Source organism: Typopeltis vanoorti, chromosome 19, assembly GCF_054136105.1.
Source record: "Typopeltis vanoorti isolate ZY-2024b chromosome 19, IOZ_Tvanoo_1.0, whole genome shotgun sequence".
Lineage (NCBI taxonomy): Eukaryota > Metazoa > Arthropoda > Arachnida > Uropygi > Thelyphonidae > Typopeltis > Typopeltis vanoorti.
In genome coordinates, this window is record NC_143567.1 from 95,474,098 (window position 1) to 95,499,885 (window position 25,788).

The 25,788-nt window shown below is 37.5% G+C and overlaps 1 protein-coding gene across 3 annotated transcripts in view; it reads left to right on the forward strand.

Moving 5' to 3' along the window:
* The window catches only part of LOC150096369 (protein NATD1-like), a 45,139-nt gene extending 19,557 nt beyond the window's left edge, over positions 1-25,582 (forward strand). For all 3 annotated transcript variants that reach the window (XM_090409335.1, XM_090409334.1, XM_090409336.1), the window contains 2 exons: positions 6,184-6,293; positions 25,203-25,582. In XM_090409335.1, coding sequence (XP_090265461.1) covers positions 6,184-6,293; positions 25,203-25,322 — 230 coding nt within the window. In that variant the 3' untranslated portion in view covers positions 25,323-25,582. The remainder of the gene's footprint in view (positions 1-6,183; positions 6,294-25,202) is intronic.
* Positions 25,583-25,788: the final 206 nt, after the last annotated feature.

The following is a 25,788-nucleotide window of genomic DNA, read 5'->3' on the forward strand; positions in this document are numbered from 1 at the left end:
TCAAGATGGACTGTAAAATGGTGTTGATTAGCTCTCGTTTTAATGATTTTGGAGGAGAGTAGAGGAATAATAGTGGCCAATTCAGCAGAGTACTATCCATGAAAGTATTTGTAGAAGAGGTACAAGGCAGAACTGAACATCAGTGAGAGAAAGATTGTTATTTAACCAGATTGCCCTCTTCTGGATAGAATTGAGCAATCTTAGAGAGGATTTTGGTGCACCATTCCAAACATGGGATCAATATTCCATGACTGGGCAGATTTGCCTTTGTATAGAGTTAGCAACTGTGAAGGTGTGAAGTATTGTCTTATGCAAAAAAAAGTACACCAAGTTTTTTAGTGGGCTGAAGCTATAGTTGAAATGCGGTTGTGCCAGTAAAGATCAGAGGTGCAGATCAGTCCAAGAAGAGAAATCTGATTGTGTTTTGATATCTCAGTATTACTGATGGTAAGGGGTGGGGGAAGGGATATGAGCTCTTTCTTGTGAGAGATCAGACAGAACTGAGTTTTGGTGGCATTGAAGTTTACAAGATTGTCCTTGCCTCACTTGGATATAGCTTGGAAATCTGAGTTCAGGTAGATCTTGAGGATTCTAATACTTGTGCACTACAAGGTTTGTCGAATAAAAGGAGGAATGGCATGTACTGTCATCAGCAAAGCTATGGATAGGTTGGAGGTCTGTGAGAGTAGGATATTTATATACAAAGAGGAAGAGAGTGGGTGAAAGAACAGAATCCTGGGATACTCCTGCATTGGTGAGGAAATCTGAGGAGAGTAACTGTCCACCATGACATGTAGTGAGTGACCAGTGAGGAAGTTGGCGATCCAGTTGCAGAGTGAGGAATACAGATCATAGGATGGCAGTTTGTTAAGTAGGCCCCAGTGCCAAACCTGATCATATGCCTTTGAAATGTCAAGGGCAACCACCTGAGTTTCTCCAAATTTCTCCATGACCTGAGCCCAGAGGTGGATGGTGAAAGCAGGATCATCTGTAGATCACAAGTGGCAGAATCCATACTGCTAGTCACTGATTAGTTAGTATGTCTAGGTGGTACAAGAGTGGTTGCTGATGACCTTCTTCATAATTTTGGAGAGAACAGAAGTGAGAGCAATTGGACAGTACTTTGTTGGTTGACTTTTATCACCTTTCTTTAAGATGGACTAGAATGTGGATCTGCTTTTATGTTATAGGGTAGATGCCAGTTGAATAGAATAGATTGACAAGGCAATACAGGATAGGTGTTAGTTTTGGGGCACAATTTTTTAACACAGATGTAATACCATCAAGACCAGGTGCCTTGTATGTGTTCAAGTTATTAAGATTCTTCGGATTTCTTTTTTGTTGGAAGACTATAGGAGATATGAAGGGAACTGTTTTTGGTGGAGTGGAGGGAACTTTGCCCAGATCATCAGTGCAGGAATTGGAAGAGAAGAGTGATGCCAGTAAGTTGGCCTTGTCTTTTCGTGAGGTAACTACAGTACCATCAGGATGTGAGAATGGTGGAAACCTGGATGGGCAGGAGATGAGTTTGCAGCATTTAGTCTTTTCAAAGTTTGACTTGGATTTGATGATTCTTTTGTAACTGTTCCAGGCTGCAGTATAGGCAGAGAGGGCAGCTAGAGTTTTGGTCTTCACCCCTTTGTGGTAAGCAGAGGTTTTTTCTTTTACAGCATGGGCACACTTTTTTGAGAACCAAGGCTTGGGTGGTGGCTGGGAATTTGGAATGGAATAAGGAGTAAAAGACTTCATTCCTCTCAGGATGATTTCTGTTATTTGTTCTGAGCAGGTGTTTGGATTAGAAGAACTGAAGCAGTAGTCAGACCATGAGGAGGAATGAAAATCATGGAGGTACTCCCAGTTGGCACCCTTGTAGTGCCAAAGGACATAAGACTGTGAACTGGTGGGTGAAGGTTGTTCTGTGGCAAAAGAGACTTATATGTGGTTGTGCGAGTTACCATGGGGAGAACCAACAACCACAGTATACCTGGAAGGGAAGCTTGCTAGGAAGAGGTCAAGTGTGTTGGCAAATTGAAGGGGGTTGTCAGGTATTCTGGTAGGAAGATTGATGATCTGAGATAGGTCATTGCTGATGGCAAACACCTCAGCATTCCTGCCTGCTTGATAGGTGAAACTGAAGAATTGGGAGCCAATGTGAGTTGTGGACATTGAACTCCCCAAGAAGGATGACCTCCCTATTGGTGTATTTTGACTGCAGAGAGAGAGAGAGAGTTGAAGAAGTCAGAGTGGTTGACGGAGTGCAGATTCAAGGATTTTCAGTCTTGGCATGGTATGTAGATTCTGATGAATTCATAAGTGCCGCTCTTGTGGTGGAAAGAGCTGTGTAATGTGTAGTTTGAGCAGTCGAGATTGCCAGTTGGGATACTGACAGGAATAGAGTTCTGGTTAAGATGACCGTAGGTGGTGTACATCATTTATATTGCTGTTTAGGCCATGGATGTTGGTGAATTGGATGTGAAATTTTTTTTTTTTTTTTTTAATAAGAATTAGTGTTATTTTTTGGTTGGATTTCTGTTGTTTTTTATTATTTTTGGCTGGATTTCGTTGTTTTTTTATGATTTTTTATTGGATTTTTGATGTCTTTTTTGTTTTTTATGATTTTTTTAAACTATTTTGTGTGTGAGAATTTTTGAGATCTGCAGTAAAATCACATTTCTTTGGGTTGTGGTTCATTATGTTTGGTGAGGAAAAGAGGAAGTGGGGCATGCAGTAAGAGGTGACAGACTTGCAAACATACTGCCCACACAGAGGGGACTCTGTCTCCTGTTACTACTTGGCCTCGACAATTCCCCCTGCAGCCACAGGTATATGGTCTCCCTCCAGTCCCAAATTGGCAAAATATGTAGTTGCAGGATTTGACACTAGCTGTTGGGAAGCCACCAGATTTGTTACTAACTGGTTTGATCCCTTGTACTAACCACCGGCTTGCCTGCAAAACTTTACTACTCTACCCTTGATTTGGGGAGAGTCCAGGACCCCTAAAGTGAGATTGGTATATCATTAAGAATATCACTCCCACTGCATGTGGGAAGAGTGGGGAACATAATTCGGAACCCATTGCTGTAGTGACCAAACATGGCTGCGGCCATTTCAAGTCTCTAAAAAGCATGGTGGTATTTCACCACGTGATGAAACATATCTATCACCTTGGTTACAGAGTATATTATACTTCTCAAGAAATTATATTCTTGTTTTTAATCTTTTACCCAAGCATAAGCAAACAAAGTTTGTACATTATTTTGCTCATGGCATTTTTGCATTATGGAATACAGAAGCAAATATAAAGTCGGCAGCCTCAATATACAAGTAGACTAGTCATAACTGGTAGTTGGTTTGCGGAATTGGCAATGCATATAAAGTATATTGTGAGTTAGCCGATCTCATACGGAGGTAGCAGGGTTTTTTCTCCTGGAAACTCGGGTTTTTCATCCCGCATACATACAAATCGGCCCTTCAGAACACACGCAATTTACAGACAAAAATTACTAGTTGTGTTGGAGGTGGGCGGTAGATGGCGTTCATTCGTAGTAGAGGTAAGGTGTAGAGACAGTTGAAGATGTCCTCCCGCGATGAGTCTTCGGACTCCTTGGAGGTATCAGGAATAATAATAATAATGATGATCTGGAAGGAAATGTGTCAACTAATAAACAATCTCCAGTATATTTAATTATACATGACATGAAATTAAATTCTTGTTTAATCCTTTATTCAAGTGTAAGCAAATAAAGTTTGTGCATAAAGTATCTTCATAACTGGCCTGGTTGGCCAAGTGGTTAGCGTATCCACTCTCCAGCCAAAAGGCCGTGGGTTCGAATCTCGCCGTGGGCATGGATGTTTGTGATTGTCTGTGAAAATACTAGTGGTGGTGGTGGTGGACAGTAGATGGCATTGGTGGATGAGGTTGAGTGGTGGACACAGAGAGTTGTAGAGTAGGTGCCTTCCCTTGATAAGTCTTTGAGTCCCTGGAGGTGTCAAATAATAATAATAATCAAGTTACTTGCATATAGAGGCTAATGACTTCACATTAATTGCCTCAATATCCTATAATGCAAATCACACATCCTTCTGGATACGTATAATGCTATGAATTATAGGAAAGGCCACTACCTAGACTGTTTGACCTTTATCGGGGTAGCAATCCCTCGATTAATGCACCCCCAATTAGTGCATCATTTTTTTTCGATACCCAAATTCAATTAGTGTGCCTATATACATCTTAAAAATAAATGTTACAGATTTTAAAAATTTTTGATCTATACATTTTTTATGGCTAACTATTTTAAAAAATCACTCACCAGGATGAAATAATTTAGTTACTGATTTGAAACATTTTACACAATTATTTTTTAATGGCATACTATACTATTTCCATGTACACTGTGTTCCAAATTTACTGCCAAAATTTATGTCGTCTGCTTTACATAGCATTTTGCTGATCATATCTCATGCAGTTGTTTTCCTTACTTTTTTATTTTAAATTATTTTCCTAACCTTTAATTATGAGTAAAAGAATTAGTGAGCAAAAAATAGAAGTGTGAAAATGATTCGAAAAGTAATCTGATTGGAAGAAAAACTTGAAATAATAAAGAAAAATGAACAAGGTGATTCCAGAGCAAAGATAGGACAAGAACACAAAAATGGGTGAATCAACTGCTGAATACAAAGAGAACGATAAGGCTGCTTCGAGTTCATCATGCATGCACTCGAAATTAAAGTATTATAATGATTGAATTAGAGAGACTACTTTTTACATGGATCGAAGATTGTAATCAAAAACAGATCTCACTAAACACTGGGCGTATTAAATCAAAAGCACTAAACCTCTTTGTAACCTGGAAAAAAAGGGCTATCAATGATGGAGAAGAAGAATTCCACGTTAGTGTTGAGTGATTTGAGCATTTCAAAAAGAGAAATAGCCTACATAATGTTCTAATCACAGGTGAAGCTGCAAGTGCAGATAAAGAGATATCCAGAGATTTTGAAGAAAATTGTGTAAGAAGGGGACTATTGTGATCAACAAATATTTAATGTCGATGAAACCGACTTTTATTTGGAAGCTAATACCTTTCAAGACTTTCAAGACACAAAGTCGAATGAAATTACTGCTAGCAATATTCGAGCTGTTTGGAAGCATATTCTTCCACATTGTGCAAATGATTTTAGAGGCTTTTCAAATGAATCTAAGTTAATTAAATCTCATTCTGAGAAGTTGAGTGATTCCAGTGGGTTAAATTTAGATGCACAGCAGGAAGTTCCTGAAGAATATGAAGAAAATTTAATCACTGACAAGCCCAAAAAGGTTTCACAAAAACAATTTGAAAATAGTTTTCGTACAATCGAAGTTTTTAAGCAGCAATGCTTAGTGGCTGACCCTGATGAAGAGAGAAGCAGTAAAATTTGCAGAAGTAGTAGAAGAGGCAGTGGGGCCATACCGTCAGTTGTATGAAAAAAAGAAACGGAATGCCCACCAAATTACGTTAGCTCAATTCTTTGTTAAGAAACAGAATAATAAATTTATATTCTGACCATGTTTTATTGTCTTTCAGCTTCATAGTTTTCCTTTAACTAGGCTCTGAGACATACCCTAATTCTTTTATAAAATAATTAAGGGTCAAAAAAGAAATCAGAGGAACGAATTATACATTTTCCCATATGTTATTATATTCAATTAGTGCATTTTTGATTAATGCTCCTGTTTTAAAGAACGCACTAGGTGCATTAATCGAGGGATTGCTGTACTGTTAACTTGAGGGATACCATTCCAAAAACTCTGAGTGATCTATAAGATCGCCCTGAATCTCACAGAGTAATTCAAAAGGACCACTACTTTCATCAGTGGGAGTGATAAAGGTTGAAATGCATATATATGTATACATGTATGCAGAGATCATATATTTCCCATACACAAGTAATTAAAAGATGTATCACCCTATTAAAGTACTCTGGATTATGGGTAGATGTAGAAAGTTTTTTTCACTTGGTTATAAATTAAATTATACTTGACAAGAATTATATTCCTGTTTAATCCTTTTTAAATTCATTTTTTAAATATATTTTTAATTTTAGATATTTTATGTAATCCTATACCTTAATTTCACTTCTTATTGCTTTTAAAAACTAAAGTATATAAAAATGAAGTTACGGCATTATTTGTTTCATTTGCAGATAAGGCTTTTCTCAAATATGAATATATAGGTCCAGATGCTGTGGATATGTGGCATACTGAGGTTCCTGAACATAGAAGAGGACAAGGAATTGCAAGGATTCTTGCAAAGGTATATATATTATGGAATAAATTTTCTCAAGTTTAAAAATGACTATTATGCTTTGCCTAAGCAGCTGATTTGTTTGTCTGAATGCATTATGTACTAGACAGCAGTTGGGGATATAACAGCAGATGACCATTTAGGATATCACATCTAACAAAAACAAGCAGATATAGCTAAGTGGAAAAGGGAACATTGCATGGGACAGTGAAGTAGCTGAGATAAAGGTTGTACTGATGACTTTTGTGTGAATGGAAGGACATTGATATAGCGATAATAACATGAAGTCATGGAGGTGTCATACTTTGTCACAAAAATATGAGGTAGCAGAAGGGGTAATGTAAGGCTGGAGCAAGTTTTCCTTGCATTCCCTAGGCTTTTTGTTACGAGTAGAGGAAGGGCTGGATGATATAGAACATAAAAAATATACCAAATATATTATGTTGACTGTTTACTCTGCATGCAGTGGACACTTCCAGCTGTATAAAGTTACTGTGTCACAGGACACTGGTCATCCAGAAATGATTACAGTACAGCATAGTACAGTAACATGGTGGTGACGTTACTTTAACCATCAAAACACCACATAAATGAAATATATCAGTTCATTATACTCCATATCATGTTATTTCGCTACTATCCAAATGTTATTTCAATTTGAATGGGCACTTTGCATCCATGTAATTAATGACATGAAAACATGTCAAGGTTGGTATGAGGGTTAATTTTTCTTTGTTGTCAGATCTCTTTCCCATAGTCAGCAAATCTGATGGAGTACAGGAATTCATCATTGCTGCTTAGTGTAGAATATAGGTGACTCTTGTTATGTATGCTTTCATTATCTGCTTGTTTGCATATATGTAGTTTCATTTTGGTACATAGGCTGTTTCCTTTTAAGATTGTAGAAGCTTCTGCACATGCACCTTGTTTCCAACCTTTGTTCACTGTGCTCTGCCAGTGTTCAGCAATAGGTCTGATAAGAGAAAAACAAAGGCAACTAAGTGCAAAAAGAATAATGTGAATAAAGACAAAGTGATGAAAAGACATAAGAAATCCATTCTTTAGTGGGGAAGTTGGAAGTTCTGAATTGGTTTGATAGAGGTGAATGTGACATTGGCATTCAAAAAGCCAAAAATCTCAGTCTGATGTGATTGAGAAAATGGAAAGGATGTTGACTATAAGGATCAAGCATCAACCAGTGGAACACTTTTGTCTGGGCAGTCATATGAGAGAAGGTGAAGAATTTGTATGAAGATCTGACAAAAGACGAAAAGCACTGAATTGCAGGAAACTGATGAAGATTTGGGATAGATTATTATATTATTATTCAGGCCTCCATGGAGTCAAAAGACTCATCGTGGGAGGTCCTTCCTAAGAAACACAAAGTCTATCAAGACTCATTGAGGGGAGGTTTCCCCCCCCCCCCCAAGAAACACAAAGTCTATCATACCACTCCTTGAACTGATTGACCATGCTCGCTCTCACCACTCCATCAGGCAATGCATTCCATGGTTCAGTCACCCTCCATGCAAAGAAACCACTCCTCACCCTCTTGCTCACAGTTTTCTTTTCGTAACTTCCAGGGATGGCCTCTTGTTATTATTATTATTATTATTATTATTATTATTATTTTATTCATATAATTGATACACAGTCAAAACAAAATTTCTAACTCTTTTGATGTATTTTGATGCTGCCTGTTGTTTAACTTTTGAGTGGAGAATACTTTTGAGTGGAGAATATCACTGGCTTCTAATATTCCTAGGTATTTATAGTGTTCGTCAGCTAGATTGCTTTTATATATTTATCTTGATCAGAATTAAAATTGCTAATGTAATTAATTTTTCCTTGTTTAATAAATAAAATTGTGCATCTATCTAAACCAAATTCCATTTTGATGTCCTGACTGAAAATACAAACTGTGTTCAGTAAAGAGTCTATTTGCTGGGCCAATTTTCCATATAACTTCAAGTCATTATCCATGTACAGCAGATGAAAATTTTAATATTACATGGAATTTCATATCCAAGTTTTGTTTTCTTCAGAATCATACAACCAAAGAAATGTTGAAGAGCAATGGTGACAAGAATCACCTTGGGAAAATTCCATGTTTAATGCTGATATCTCTGAATCGTTCATTATTCACTATTAAAGTTGTTTTCCATGATTTCATAGCAGCAGCCAGAAACGAACATATGTTTTTGCTAATTCCAAATATTTTTAGTGATTTTAGGATCCAGGAAGGAATCAAATGTTTTCTTGTAGTCTATCCATGCCATGTTTAAGTTAGTTTTTCATCTTTTTGAGTTTCTGAGAATCATTTTATTAATAAGGATCTGGTCTTTTGTTCCTCTAGATTTTTGAAAATTGCCTTTTTGTTCAATTAGGTAAATCTGATTATCTGATAAGTAGTGGTATATGGAATTTGCTATGATTGCAGTGAACAGCTTAAGCATAGTTGGTAGGCATGTTATTGGACGATAGTTACTTGGATCTGCACCCTTATCCTTATCTTTCATGAAGAGAAAAGTGCTCCCAGATATCATCCAGTCTTAAACGGTGACTCACTGCAACAAATAATTAAATTATTCTGCCATTTGATCATGTAGACTGGTTAGATGCTTTAACCAAAATCCATGTAGTTTGTCTTTGCCAGGTGCACTCCAGTTTTTTTTTTTAATTTTCTAGCTTGTGTGCTGACCATTTCTTTAGTGATAATGACATTTTGCATTTGTTTTTGTTTCATTTCTGATTCTATTTCCTTAATCCATGAGGCATCTTTATTGTGTTCAATAGGATTATCCCAGATTGATTTCCAAAATGTGAGTGTTTCTTCTTTTTCTGGGATTGTTTGCATTTATATTTCTCTAGAGAGACTGAAAGAACTGACGTTGGTCCTGTCGAAATTGCATATTTTGTACATATTGGTTTATTCTTGCTTCATATCTTTTAAATTTCTGTGGCTATAATTCTTTGTTTTAGTTCTTTGGCAACTTCAGCAATTGTTTTGTTGGCCAAATTATATGTGTTAATCAGTTTGTTTTGTGATGTTATTCTTTTTCAGCCATCCTTTAAAACTCTTTAAGTTTCTCAGATCAGCTTGAAGTTTGTTGACTTTTCGTTCCAACCAGATTTTCCATGGTGCAGATTGTTTCATCCTTGGCTTTTGCAATTGTGGTTTGCAATCAAGCTTTACTGTAATGATATAGGCTGTGCTGTATAGAAGCTGATTTGTTTCTTTTATACTGTTGGTTGTGATGGTTTTAATCGCAGCATTTGTGTCTAAGAGGAGCTGTTTTAGTTTAGATTTATTTTATTTATTTATTCGTATAGAGTTTCTTCCCTTTTTCTCCCCCATCACTATTGGGGCAAGTTGAGCCCCCTCATGGGAGGTTAAGTATTTATGGCTGTAGATCTGTGTGTGTTCACGGGGCTGGTTTGCCTGCTTGCAGGATGAAAAATGCTAGATAAACTGGCGGGAAAAAACCCTACTGGCCACGCCCAAGACTGGCTAACTTGGCGATGGCTGAGGAAGATCTTCAAATTCCTCACGTCTTTGACGGGAATTGAACCTGGGACACTCCTTCCCCAGTCATATGGTTGCGAAGCACACAGCCACTAGGCTAACTGTGCGGACAGCTTAGATTTATGTAAAGTTTTTAATGGTGGTAGTCTTTTACAGTCATTTATGGAGTTCGTATGTTCCAATATCTCTGACTTCATTTTACACTGCATTTCTGTCAAAACATTCTGAGGTATGTCACGAGTTTGATGCTTACTGAATTGAATTCCAAAGTTTGATATAGCTTCCTCCTAATGATTTGCTGTTACTGGAGTTATTGGTTTATTACATAACTATTGCAGCTCAAGTTCAGTAAATATTTTGTTATGGAAAATGAAATTCTTTTGGTCCATAAGTCTTTGTTCTGTTATTGCAGATTCTGGGAATTTCTGTTTCCAAATTAAATGCATACGCTTTCTAAAACCTTGTTTTTCAGATGTTGATCTGTAAAAACATTTCATAACTTCTCTGTTTTCTTCTACAGTCCATTTTTTACGTTTGGTTTCTTCCAGTCGCTTTTCAGCTTCCTGCCTGATTGCCCAGCAAGGAGAGCTGGGTCCTGTAGCCCACTTGTCGCCTGATGCCCAGGATCTCCAACATCTGACGCAGTCCTTGATGAAGTAGTTCAAGAACCTCATTTTCTTTATTTCCAGTTGCTATCTCATCATCCCAGTCTATCTTGCCATAATTAAAATCACTCATTACCAGGTCTATAACAACATCCAACTAAGTATTTCATTCTATTCACTTCTAGCTCACACCATACTGCCTCCAAACCACTGGCATTATTTCCTTCTTGCATCTCTACTTTGTATGGACATGACATGCTTTGACTAATCCGGTATGGATCTATTCTTACTTTTCACCATTAAGATGGGGGATGAAACACGTTAGTCTGACTCCTCAGTTGAAAGCAGTTTGGCAAGGGTGGCCCTGCTGGTAGCTATGCGACTCCCAGAATAGCTCTCAATTATTATTATTATTATCCCAAGACCCCATGGTCAAAGACTAATCTAGGAGGTCCTTTTGTCACACACACACACACACAGTTCCTTACTGCACCTTAAACACGCTCAAATTCTCTGCAGATACCATACTCAGGCAAGGCATTCCAATCATTCACAACTCTGGCATGCAAAAAACCTGCTTCTCCTTCTCACACCCTCCTTATATACAGCTTCCAGGGATGTCCTCTGGAAGCTGTATAAGGAGGGTGATATGATAGGTCTCTATCATATTACCCCTCTTCCTCCTATCTACTACACTGTAAATTGCATCTTCTTAACCTTTCCTCATATTTGACATTCCAGAGATCAGAAACTACCTTAGTAAGTCCCCTCTGGACATTTTCCAACATCTCTTCGTCCTTTAAAACCAGGTGACCAAATCTGTTCACAGAAGTCCACGTGTGGCCTAATCAAAGTCTTATACAATGGAATAAGAATCTCCTTACTTCTGCAAGTCAGTGTCCACAGGTTACAACACAAAGAATTCTGGGATGTACTACAGTTTTGGCAATGTGTCCCCTAAATTTCAGATCCTTATCCGCTGTCACCCAGATCCCTTATTTCCTCCACTTCCAACAATATATCCCCACCAAGCATAAATTCTATATCCCATCTTTGTTTTCCAAATTTAAAAACCTTACATTTTGCAACATTGAACTCTCATATCCATTTCCATGCCTATTCACTCAATTTATTCAAGTCTTCCTGTAAGGCCCACAACAACTTCTCTACTCTTCATAGTTCATTCCAACTTTGCATCATCTGCAAACAACTGAATATCCCCATCCAAATCTTTGCCAACATCATTAACATACAGGTTAAACAGCAATGGCACTAAAAAAGACCCCTGAGGCATATCACTACTAACTTTCCTCTTCCTTAATATTACAACCCATACACAACTTGCTGATACCTATCAGATAGCCAGTCTCTGATCTAATGCACTAATCAAATATCCAACCCCATCCGTTCTAGTTTGACTATCAACTTATCATGCAGTAATCTATCAAAAGCCTTTGTGAAATCTGAGTACTACTGTGTATCCCTCTCCTCTCTCCAAGGAAGCTGTCACCTTATTGTAATAAGTAAGTAGATTACTAAAACATGACCTCCCTTTAGCAAATCCATGCTGTCCATCAAAGATAATACCATTGTTATCAACCCAATTCTGGATCCTAGCTCTTACCAGCTTCTCCAACAACTTAACCACAATGCCTGACACACAGATAGGCCTATAATTTGAGGCTTGAGTTCTATTACCTTATGAAGTGGCACAATTTTGCCCTCCTTCCACTACTTTGGAACTTGACCCAGTGTGCAAGACTCATATTAAAAAAATATGTCAAGGCAGATGTCAACTCCCTGGCACATTCCTTCAAAATACAAGGTGATATATTATCAAGTCCCACAGCCTTATTAACATCAAGTTTGCTCAATTCTCCATTCACCTCTTGCTCACTTACAGTCAGTCTCTCCTCCCCATCATCAACTGCTTTCAATCTCTCCATGATGTCACATTCACAAGAATGAAAGACTCTATGAACTGCTCATTAAGTATCTACACTATATCTTCCACAGTAGTTGTCCTTATACCATTTTCTCCAGTCATTGTCATCTTTCCATAATCATTTTTTTTTTTTTTGCTGACTACATATTGAAAGAACTCCCTAGGATTCTTTTTAGCTTCATTGGCTAACTGCTGCTCATTCTTCACTTTTGCTACCCTTACGAACTGTGTCACCCTCCTTGCCTGGTCTTTGTAATCTTCATGGAATTGATTATTACCACTTCTCTTATGCTGCCTCCATAATGCCTTTTTTTCTCTGTATTGCATGCTTAATATTTTCATTCATCCATTTCACACCTACCTTATTTAACCTTCTGACCCTTAGAATACATTTAGACATTGCTTCTACTAGATAGTTCTTGCATATCCCCCAAGCTGCATTGATCTCTTTTTCACCTAACTCCTCATTCCATGCTACACCCTGCAAGCTGTCTCCTGAGCTCTTCATAATCACCAGCCTTGTAGTTCCACATACCCTTTTCACACAGAGGTCCTTACACTGCTGGCAAACCACCCACATAATCACTTCATTGTCACTCTCACCAACTGGAAGGTGATTTGACACCTCATTTATAATTACAATCCTCTGATGAGATGATCAAATCCAAGACCCTCAATCCTCGTGTGCCCTCTGTTACATACTGTGTGAGGTAGTTCAAGAGCCTCATTTTCTTTATTTCCAGTTGCTATCTCATCATCTCAGTCTATATTGCCATAATTAAAATCACCCATAATAATCACCCATTACTAGGTCTATAACAACTAAGTATTTCATTCTATTCACTTCTAGTTCACACCATACTGCCTCCAAACCACTGGCATTATTTCCTTCTTGCATCTCTACTTTGTATGGACATGACTCTTTCTCTATCATCAATAGCACTCCCCCTCCCATTTTACCTTTTCTATCCTCACGAAACACATGCATCATACCCTTCCATCTCTATTCCTGTCAGAATGTCATCCTCATCCAACCATGTCTCGCTTATTCCAACAATTTTTGGGCGAACAGACTCAATGAATGCAACCATTTCATTTGTCTTGCTTCTTACACTTCTAACATTTGTATACAACAGCTTATTCCTGGATCTATAGCTAGTTCCACTGACACCACTTATTTGATGTGACTTCTTCATGCTTAACTCGAGCCATTTCTTTTTCCTCTTATTCATCTTCAAACCTCCTTCAGATCCAACTGTTTTCCCTTGATCCCAGGTCATCCCCTTCCATTTTTGTCTACACATGCATTCACATCTTTTTGGGGCATTTGCCTTTCTCACACTGTGAAAGTCCCAGTCTGTCTTGCACACCTGTTCTCTCATTCTCTATACTCATGCTGCTCACTTCATTCACAACCACCCCTTCAATCTCTCCTGTCTTACTCTCCCATTCTTCCACATCGCTTACCACTTGATCAGATTCATTCTTTACACTTACTTCTCTACCTTCCAGCAGCAGTCTCTCCAAAGCGACTCACACCAAAACTATTCAAATGTAGTCCATCATTCCTATACAGATCACTTCATCCTTCAAACTCATTCCACACATTAACAAATTGCACTCCTTTCTCCTCACACCTTTCTTGCATCTCGTCTCACCACTGTCATACCTGGACAACATGCTTACTACCTTTCCTATCTCAACAACCTCCTGATATCCAATCTGACGTGCTCTTTGTTTGCAATTAAGTCATTTGTACCTACTCGTATTTCAACTACCAACTCTTTTGCTCACTTTCTTCTCATATCTAATGCCTCAATCACTCTGCTCATTCTATTTCCAGTAAAACATACTTTATGCATCCTCTCGTTCAGCATACCTTTAATAATTGAATCACTGTACGCCTGTCATTCTTTCCTTCAAATTTTTGAACTTTCAAAAAATCAAATCTTTTGCAACACACTTTCACGCTCATTCATTCTTTCAAATTTTTGAACTTTCAAACCTTGCATCACATATTCACACTCATTCATCCTTTCGAATTTTTGAACCCTGTCATACACACATCTTCAAAGTCAATGTGCTCACCACCGTATCTTTAACTGCACTTTGTTTTGTAACTTCTACCACATTTACATCACTTTCTTCTTTCTTACCATAGATTGTTAAGTTTCTCAGATTGCTTGTTCTCTTTTCAAAACTTTTTCGCTGCTCTTTTACACCATCCTTTTCTGTCAGTTGAGCACTCATCTTCCTTGCAGTATTCTCGCTACTAACACTTTCAGTTATCAACATATTAGCACTCATCAAGTCCTCATTCAGCTCTTCAGCTCACATGCCCTCCTTCCATCCACTTTAAATATCCACAATTTATCTATACAAATCAAACAAGTACATATAGCACACCTCACATTTCTCAAAACGACTGAAATCGAAATTGAATTCCTGCATGGACAAAGCCATCAGTTACTATACTGAGCTCTAATTTCAAAGAATTTGTAAATAAACTTAAACAAAAAATCCCACACACTAATAGCACTGCAAGCGCACAACTTGTATAGCAACTCTTATTCATACACACACACACTTGTATACTATTAATTATTTCAAAAAACTTATCTCAAATGTGAGCCCTCTTTACACACTGCTACTTTTCGTGACACAGATAGTGGACAGAAATTTGAAGTTCAGAGAGCATACTGCAAAATGTTGGCCAAAACAGCTCAAAGGATTTCTTGGATGTTAAAGAACACATTGACAATTAGAAATAGGGAGGTTATGATTCCTTTTTATAAGACTATGAGACAGCATCCTTTTGACTCCTGTATTCAAATTTGGTCACCTGGGTTTCTTGGGGATGAGAGGCTGGTGGAGAGGATCCAGAGACAAGCGATGGTGACAGGTATGCAGACTACACCTCATGAGGATGGATTAAGAGTATGTGGGTTGAAAGTTTAGTTGATAGGCAGAAAAAAAGAGGACAGGATAGAAAGTTATAAGTTACTAAAAGGATTCTGTGATTGATACATAAGAAATTTTTGATACAAGATGAGTAGGAAGAGATGTAGATACATGCTTAAAAGTTGTGTAAAAGTGTAGTTAGTGTGTGCCAAAATTTTTTTGATTAGAGAGTGGTGAATGGCTGCAATGTATTGCCTGAATTAGTTGTGGGGCCTCTGGCAGTGATAATTATTATTATTATTATTCAGGCTCCATGGAGTCAAAAGACTCATTGTGGGAGGTCCTTCCTGGGAAACACAAAGTCTATATCACTCATAGCACTCCTTGAACTCATTGTTCTTGCTCTCACTCTGTCAGGCAATGCATTCCACAGTTCAATCACCTCCATGCAAAGAAACCAGTCCTCTTGCTCACAGCTTCCCTTTGCAGTTTCCAGGGATGGCCCCTTGTCATCACGCCTTCCCACTGTTCCATCAAGCGAAAAAACTCCCCAGTATCAATCCTGTAACTACCTCTCAACAGTTTAAAAGTCTCAATCACATCACCTTTCCTTCTATCTACCAAACTGTTCAGTCCACATTCCCTCAGTTGAACCTCATAACTAATATTGTACAGTCCTGAAACTATCTTTGTTATCTGCCTCTGTACCCTTTCCACAGTTAATTTATCCCCTTCAAATCCTGGGGACCAAATTTGAAAACAATCTAAGTGTGGTCTGATCATCGTCTTATAGAATGGAATGATAACTCTTTTATCTCTGCAGGTCAGCATCCTTCTCAGTATTGCAGCAATCATCTGGGTTACTTTCACCACCTTTGCAATATATTCTCTGAATTTCAGTTTTCTATCAGTCATCACCCCCAGATCTCTTGTCTCCCTTACTTCCTCCAGTACAGCTCCTCCAATCGAGTATGCAGCCTCCCATCAATGTATCCCAAACTTCAAGACTTAACATTTTGCTGCATTAAACTGACATCCTCATTCTTTGCCCATCTGTCTAGTTTATTCAAATCCTCTGGCAGTGTTGCCGCATCTGCTCTATTACTAATAACAATTCCCAGCTTCACATATCTGCAAACAATTGAATATCCCCTTGCAATCTATTGACAATGTCATTGATATAAAGGTTAAAACAATACAGGTCACAGTACTGAGTATTAATAGGAGAGTTTTGTTAGGTATTGTGTAAATAATGGTTAGTGTTGCATCCCAATTGAGTCTTCAGACTCCATGGAGATACCTGTGTAATAATAATAAAATTGCCTCAAATTTCCAATAAAAAACTGTTTCCTTAATTCAGCGCCTTAGATATTGAGCTAATTTAGAAATGTTTTGTAGTTTCCTCTGGAGAACTTAAAGAAATACTTTATTATATTGTAATGTTTGTTGTAGTGAATGTCGTGTAGTATATCATTGATATGATGAAACTTTGGCTAGAACTTTTCAGTAGTGTTTTTTTTATATATATTTTAATGAGTGAGCTAATTATAGTAGTATTGCCATTGTGAGAGTGGATTGTAAAAGAAAAGAAGTGACAGCCCCAAATTAAAAAAAAAAAAAAATTAGAGCATTATACATTTAGTTCTAGGTTAAGATAGAATATTGTTTTTTAAACGGAAGTTTTTTTGTCAAGATAGTCTGTTATATTGTAAATTTATTAAGCATCACAGATATAACTGATATTAGTGTTGGAGAAGGAAGGTGTATCTTTTTTTTTCACAAATATTCATTTTTTTTTTTTTTTGATGAAGTAAAATTTAGAAGTAAAAATGGCTATCCACCATATGAAAAATGACCGATCACCAGGAATTGGCAGTATAAAATCTGATGAATTAAAATGGGTGGACGAGTACTCTTTAACACTCTAACAGAAAGATTTACCTGATATATATACAATTAAGGAAAGTACCTACTGAATGGAAAACATCGAAGACCATAATTCTGCATAAAAAAGGTAATAAAGAAGACATCTGTAACTACAGACCCATCTGTCTATTAGCACACACACACACATAAAACATTCACAGAGAATACCAGATTCCACTTTGTCTTCTTTTTTATAGATTTTAAAAAGGCATTTGACACTGTTGAACATAACGCAGTATTCCAAGCTTTAATAGAACCAGGTGTAGAAAAATAATGCATTCAACTCATAAAAGATATCTACAAACAAGGCACAACAAATATCACCCTTTTCAATCACCCAATTAAAATTAACTTAAGTAGAGGAGTACGTCAGGGTGATGTCTTATCACCTAATCTCTTCACTTCTACTCTGGATAGCATCATTTGAAAAACTGACATGAAAGATGGAATTTATTGATGGTGAAATGTTAATTATCCTATTATTCACTGATGATGTGGTATTAATATTTCACTCACCCCAACTTTTAGAATCAATGGTGAATAACATAAGCCAAAACTGCAAAAATTAGATTGGAAATACATCCGGAGAAAACAAGATGGATGAAAAACAAATACTGTAAAGATTATATAATCACTCTAGAATCCCACACCATCAAAAACATTGAAGATTACATCTACCTCGGCCAGTCCATAAAAATTAATAATGACATATCAAATGAAATAACAGGTAGAAAAAGAGCTGCTTGGATAGCCTTCAACAAAATAAAATCAACAATTACCAACCAAGACATAGATATAGAAATAAGAGCCCATCTTTTCAATAGTCACATCTTACCAGCATTAACTTATGGCAGTGAAACATGGAACACAACTTTAAAAGAAGAACAAAGCTTAATAACAACTCAGTGTGCAATAGAAAGAAGAATGTGCAATGTAAATAAAATAGACCATGTAAGACACACAGAAATCAGGAAGAAGTCTGGACTCAAAGATGTAATAAAAGCAATCTACAACAGCAAAAGAAGATGGGCAGGACATCTCACCAGAATGAGAGACAACAGATGGACAGTCAGAGTAACAAACTAGTATCCAAGAGATACCAAAAGGAAACCTAGAAGATCAGCCTTAAGGTGGGAAGACCCAATGATTGAGAAAGTTGGAAGAAAATGGAGAAGAAAGGCCCAAGACAGGAATAGCTGGACTCTTTACGACCTGCAGTCATGGAGAAATCCTGACTGAAATCACAGGTCCGCCAAGGTAATTCATTTAAAAAAAAAATGATTATTATGCAGCCATCTGTAATTGCCCAGCTATCAGAGATATGATAGGTATTCATTCAGTGCTTATCATATTATTATTATTATTATTATTAAACAAGACCTCATGGAGTCAAAGACTCATCTAGGAGGTCCTTTTATCTCACACACATCTCATCATACCGGGTCTTAAACACATTCAAACTCCTTGCAGACACCACACTCTCAGGCAAGGCATTCCAATCATTCACAACTCTGCACGAAAAAAACCTGCCTCTCACTCCCCTACTCACACCCTCTTTATACAGTTTCCAGGGATGACCTCTGGTTCTCCCCTGATCTCCCAATATTCGCTGTAGAACTTCTCCACCATTGATCCTATAGCAACCCCTTACCAACTTATAGGTCTCTATCATATCTCCCCTCTTCCTTCTCTCCACTAGTCTCTGCAAATTACATCTTTTCAATCTTTCCTCATACTCGACATTCCAGAGGTCAGAAACTACCTTTGTCAGTCGCCTTTGGACCCTTTCCAACATCTCTTCATCCTTCTGAAAACCAGGTGACCAAATCTGGGCACAGTAGTCCATGTGTGGCCTAATCAAAGCCTTATACAATGGAACAAGAATCTCCCTACTTCTACACGTCAGTGTCCTCCTCATCATTCCCAGAAGTCTTTGTGTTGTCTTCACAATTTTGGCGATGTGACCCCTAAATTTTAGATCCTTATCCACTATCACTCCCAGATCTCTTATTTCCTCTACTTCCAACAATATATTCTCACCAAGCATAAATTCTGCATCCCATCTTTGTTTTCCAAATTTTAAAACCTTACATTTTGCAACATTGAACTCACATCCCCATTTGCTTGCCCAATCACTCAATTTATTCAAGTCTTCTTGCAAGGCCACAACATCTTCACTACTCTTTATGGTTCGTCCCAACTTTGCATCATCTGCAAACAACTGAATATCTCCATCCAAATCTTCGCCAATATCATTAATATACAAGTTAAATAGTAATGGCCCTAAAACAGATCCCTGAGGCACTCCACTAGTGACTTTCCTTTTCCTGGATATTGCACTCCCATACACAACTTGTTGATACCTATCAGATAGCCAGTCTCCAATCCAATGCACTAATCTAATATCCAACCCCATCTGCTCTAGTTTGACTGTCAACTTATCATGAGGTACTCTATCAAAAGCTTTTGCGAAATCCAAGTATATTACTGTGTATCCTTCTCCTCTGTCCAAGGAAGCAGTCACTTTATTGTAATAAGTAAGTAGATTACTAAAACACGACCTCCCTTTAGCAAATCCATGCTGTCCATCAAAGATTATACCATTGTTGTCAACCCAACTCTGGATCCTAGTTCTCACAAGCTTCTCCAACAACTTACCCACAACACCTGACACACAGATAGGCCTATAGTTTGATGTTTGAGTTCGATCACCTCCTTTATGAAGTGGCACAATCTTGCCCTCCTTCCACTCTTTAGGGACTTGACCAAGTGCAAGACTCGTATTAAAAAAATATGTCAAGGCAGGTGTCAACTCTCTGGCACATTCCTTCAGAATACGCGGTGATATATTATCAAGTCCCACAGCCTTATTTACATCTAGTTTACTCAACTCCCCAAACACCTCTTGCTCACTTACAGTCAGTCTCTCCTCCCCATCATCAACTGCTCTTAATCTCTCCATGAAGTCACATTCACAAGATTGAAAGATCTTTATGAACTGCTCATTAAGTATCTCCACCACACATTCTGCAACAGCTGTCTTTATACCATTTCCTCCAATCAATGTCATCCTTCCATAATCATTCTTTCTTTTGCTGGCTACATATCGAAAGAACTCCCTAGGATTCTTTTTAGCTTCATTAGCTAACTGCTGTTCATACCTCTCTTTAGCTACTCTCACCAACCAAGTCACTCTCCTTGCCTGGTCTTTGTAGAACTCATGAAATTGGTTACTTCCACTTCTTTTATGCTGCCTCCACAATGCCCTTTTTCTCTGTATTGCATGCTTAATCTCTTTATTCATCCATCTCACACCTAACTTATTTAACCTTCTCACCCGTGGTATACATTTAGACATTGCATCCACTAAATATTTTTTGAAAATCCCCCAAACTGCATTGATCTCTTTTCCAGCTAACTCCTCATTCCATGCTACACCTGCAAGCTGTCTCCTGAGCTCTTCATAATCACCCCCCTTGTAGTTCCACATATACCCTTTTTTCACAGGGGTCCTTGCACTGCTGGCAACCACCCAAGTAATCACCTCATGGTCACTTTCACCAATTGGTGGATGATTTGATACCTCACTGATAATTACATCCTCTGATGAGATGACCAAATCCAAGTCCCTTAATCCTCTTGTGCCCTCTGTTACATACTGTCTGAGGTAGTTATCCCTCAAAAACTCAAGAAACTCATTTTCTTTACTTCCAGTTGCTATCTCTTCATTCCAGTCTATATTGCCATAATTAAAATCACCCATAATGATCACCCTTTTCTTATTTGCTTGGCTTATTTGACCATACATTTCACTATCACCACCATCCACATTACCAGGTCTATAACAACATCCCACCAAGTATTTGATTCTATTCACCTCTATCTCACACCATACTGCCTCAAAACCACTGGCCCCATTTCCCCCTTGCATCTCTACCTTGTATGGACATAACTCTTTCTCTATCATCAATAGCACTCCCCCTCCCTTTTTACCCCTTCTATCCTCACGAAACACATCATACCTTTCCATCTCTATTCCTGTCAGGATGTCATCCTCATCTAACCATGTCTCACTTATTCCGACAATCTCTGGGTGCACAGACGCAATTAGTGCAACCATTTCATCCGCCTTGTTTCTTATACTTCTAGCATTGGTATACAAACACAACAACTCATTTCTGGATCTACAGCTAGTTCCACTGATACCACTCACTCGATGTGATCTCTCCATGCTGGACTGGGGCCATTTCCCTTTCTGCTTCTTCATTTTAGAACCCTTTGCAATTCCATCTGTTTCCTTTTGATCCCTGATCATCCCATTACTTTCCTGCCCACACATTCTCTCACCTCCTCTTAGAGCATCCACCTTTCTCACGCTGTGTATCCCTGTCCACCCTGAGCCTCCCCGTTTCCCTGCTCCTCTTGCACACCCATTCTCTCATTATCTATACTCATACCACTCACTTCCACATTCATTTCCACTCCTTCAATCTCTCCTGTCTTACTCTCCTGCTCTTCCACATCACTCCCCTCTCGATCTGATTCATTCTCTCTATTCACTTCTCTACCTTCCAGCAGCAGTCTCTCCAAGCGACTCACACCATAACCACTCAAATGCAGTCCATCGCTCCCATACAGCTCACTTCGTCTCTCAAACTCATTCCACACATTAACAAACTGTACTCCCATCTCCTCACACATTTCAGCCAGAATATCATTCATAATCCTTGCTCTCCGCCTCATTTCACCACAATCATACCTAGGCAACACACTGACCACCCTTCCTGTCACACTATTCTCCTTTATCTTTCCAAGCAGTATCCTGGTAACTCATCTCAGTCTTCAAAAAAATCATCACTGAGCAAAAAAAAAAAAATAATAATAATAATAATAATAATCTATTATGCAGCTTGTTCTATTTTTAAATGATCTATTGTTAGTATTCCACCTTGTGTTTTTTTTTTAAAAACTGTTCTTGTAGTGCCACTGAAGATGGTCTGTTATTTCCAGACCGAAATATTTTATTAATTAAATATCTTTCTTGTGTTTACGTGCTTATATTATTCAGTCTTTATGTCACAAGTATCCTTAAAACATCAAATTTCTATAATGTTGAGAAGCATATTGACCATGAGAAATAAAAAGATGGTGATCCCATTATATAAAACTTTGATTAGATCACATCTAGATTTCTGAGCTTTAATCTGGTAACTGGGATTTGAAGGGGGATGAAGTAGCCTTGGAGAGGGTACAGAGGTGGATAACAAAAATGATATCTGGATTGTACAATGTTAGTTATGAGGTAGGCTGAGGGCATGAAGACATTGCGGGATAGAAGAAGACAACAGAGAGTGGGGGTATATACTTGAGACATTTAAGTTGTTGAAGGGTTATTACTGGATTAATACTGAGGAGATTTTTCATATGGTAGAATGAAGAGATGGAACAAGGAGCGATTCCTGGGAGTTGCAGAAAGAAGTGAGTAACAGGATGAGAAGATTTTTGCATGGAATTCATTGCCTAAGAGGGTGGTGAAAGTGCTAACATTGAATGAGTTTAGTATGATACACTTTGCTTTGACTAGTTGCTGACATCCCTCAGTGAGTCTTGTGACTCTGTGGAGGTCAGTAAAATAATACTAATTATTATGATTAACATCTGACCTCCATAGAGTCAGAGACTCATCGTGAGAGGTACACACTAGCACACACACAAAGCTCATCCAACCGTGCCATAAACTGATTCATTGTGTTTGCATTCACAACACTCTCAGGCAATGCATTCCACTCACCATGTAAAGAACCTGCTCCTCACTCCTCTGCTCACACCCTCTTTATACAGTTTCCAGAGATGGCCTCTTGTTTTACCCCCTCCCCTTTCCAATTCTATGAAAAATCTCTTTCATGTCAACCTGATAACAACCTCTCAATCATATTCTTCTCCTCCTATTCATGAGGCTTTGCAACTTACATCCTATCAATCTGTACTAATACTCCACATTCCAAGGACCACTGACCACCTTTGTGAATCTTTTCTGGACCCTTTCCTAGCTTGTATGTTTGATCACATCCCTTGTTTTCTGCAAACCAGCCAAATCTGAATAGAGAAACTATTTTATTCTTATAGCGTGCATTCCATAGCGATATTGCCATCTTTGTTACTTATCTTTGAATCCTCTCTACCACTTCTTCATTCTCTAAGAAACCAAGAAACCATTTTTGTATGCATTACAGTTATGATCATGACATAACTTTTCCTCTTATAATGAGGGAAAATAGCTTCTTTATTTCTTCTAATTTTTCCAACATTGAAATGATCATTTGTGCTGCTTTGTCCACTTTTGCAGTATGTTCCCAGAACCTTAACTCCCTGTTTACCATTACATCCAAATATCCCTGTTTCATCAAAAACTACTCATTATCCCATGCTCATAAGTTTTGTTATATGATAAAACTTGTTTCTTTAAAACCTTAATTGTTTATATTAACACAATTGTATGCCTGAAATCACCATATGATTAAGTGGAGGTTAAACAAAAGAAACTAAGAAAGAAAGAAAGAGAGAGAGAAAAAAATCATTGAGTTGAATTCAATGATCTTGGAAGAGTCTTCATATGTATCTTTATCTGCTCCCCAAGGAAGAACTGTAAAGGTAATATTGAAGGTATCAAGCCTTCATATATCAGTGAGAGGACTATATTCCCAAATGAGAAGCAAGAAGCACATACTCCATAAAGCAAGATTAAATCTACAGCAAAATTATTTTCCTTGTAGAATTGCCTTTAGAAGCGATCAATTAAATGTTGTTCTTATTATCAGAGTGATTATCTTCATGCTGGTTTTCAACAAACTTGCTTGCTAGATAATGATATATGCAAATATAATAGTCAAGTGAGATCTTCAACTTCTTTTATTGGAACTAAGGGAAAAGGTAAGATAAGACTGAATGAATTAGATTCAAAATCATTGCACTGTTTTGTATGATTTTTATCGTATCCAAAATAACCCTTCCGTGAAAACTGATTGTAGAGTTTGGTAGTAATATTCAAGGCATTCCACAACTGTAGTTTGTGTCAGAATCTTTGTATGGATTTTTTCAATTGAAGGTGAGTTAACCAATCTGATATGGAGGTAGCAGGGTTTTTTCTCCTGTGAACTCGGGTTTTTCATTCCGCATACAGACAAATCAGCCCTTCAGAACACATGCAGTTTACAGACAAAATATAGTGATGGTGGACAGTGGATGGCATTGATGTAGATGACGATAGTAGAGGTTTGGTGTAGTTGGTGGATGGAATATTTAGCAAATCACGATATATACTCTTAAATGTGGAAATTATCTATTTGAGTTAGCATGATAATGCATTATGTCATCCTGAAAGTTGTGGTAGTGTGGTTTTCAAGAATGCAGTAGTGGACTTGATAACACGTAGTGCTAGTTTGAACCAGATAGAACACTTGGAACAGAATAGACTTTTGGAATGGTGGAGACGGAGAGTTGTAGAATAGGTATCCACGCTCAATGAGTCTTTAGACTCCTTGGAAGTATCACGAAATAATAATAATATTACATATTGAACTCCATAGTTTCACACATTCCATGACATCATCCAGTTCTTTGGTTCCTACTGCATACATAGTGTACAGGTATGGTGACTGAATGTGACATGGGTCAGCATTTAGCAAATCACAATATATACTCTTAAATGTGGAAATTATCTATTTGAGTTAGTGTGATAATTCATTATGTCATCCTGCAAGTTGTGGTAGTGTGGTTTAGAGAATGCAGTAGTGGACTTGATAATATGTAGTGCTAGTTTGAACCAGATAGAACACTTGGAACAGAATAGACTTCTGCATAAGGATATTATCTCCAACTTGAATTAGTCAAAAGTAGGCCTTTGTACCACACACACTGCACATACTTCTATATATGTTTTTAATTATGATTTTGATTTGTCTGTTTTATTGCATTAATGAATTATTTATTAGTTTTATTTTATTTTATTTTTCTAGGCAGCCTTTGATTATGCTGTTCAGAATAATCTCAGAATGAAGCTCAGTTGTTCATATCTACAGAAATATTTTAAAGAAAATCCAAAACCTGAATATGCGAACAAAATATTTCCATCATGATATATCGACTATAAATTGGTAGTTGGATTTTAATAGGCAGAAATTAACTTTATGAAGGCTGTAAATAAATGAAAAAAGTGTGTGTGTGTGTGTGTTGGGTAAAAAAGAATGTATGTCAAAAATATGACAGATTTTCTGAAAAAATTTTAACAGAAGATGAACTGTACCTTATTGGATCAAAATTTATTAATAGTAATATTTTTGTTTATCTAACTACTTTTGGATTTCACTTGCCAATAAAGCCTTGTTACTACTTTTTATACACTTGACATATCATCCTTTTCTTCTTGACAATGTTCTATGAAAATATTATCAGACATTATGTAATTTACTGTTCATTTATTGTTTTTTTTTTAAACTTTCCCCTTTGGTTATCCATCAAGCTTGTTTTCAAACAACTATGCACAAATCCACAGTGGGTTAAAAAAAGAAGAAAGAGCAAAAGCAGGTACATGGTACATAAATC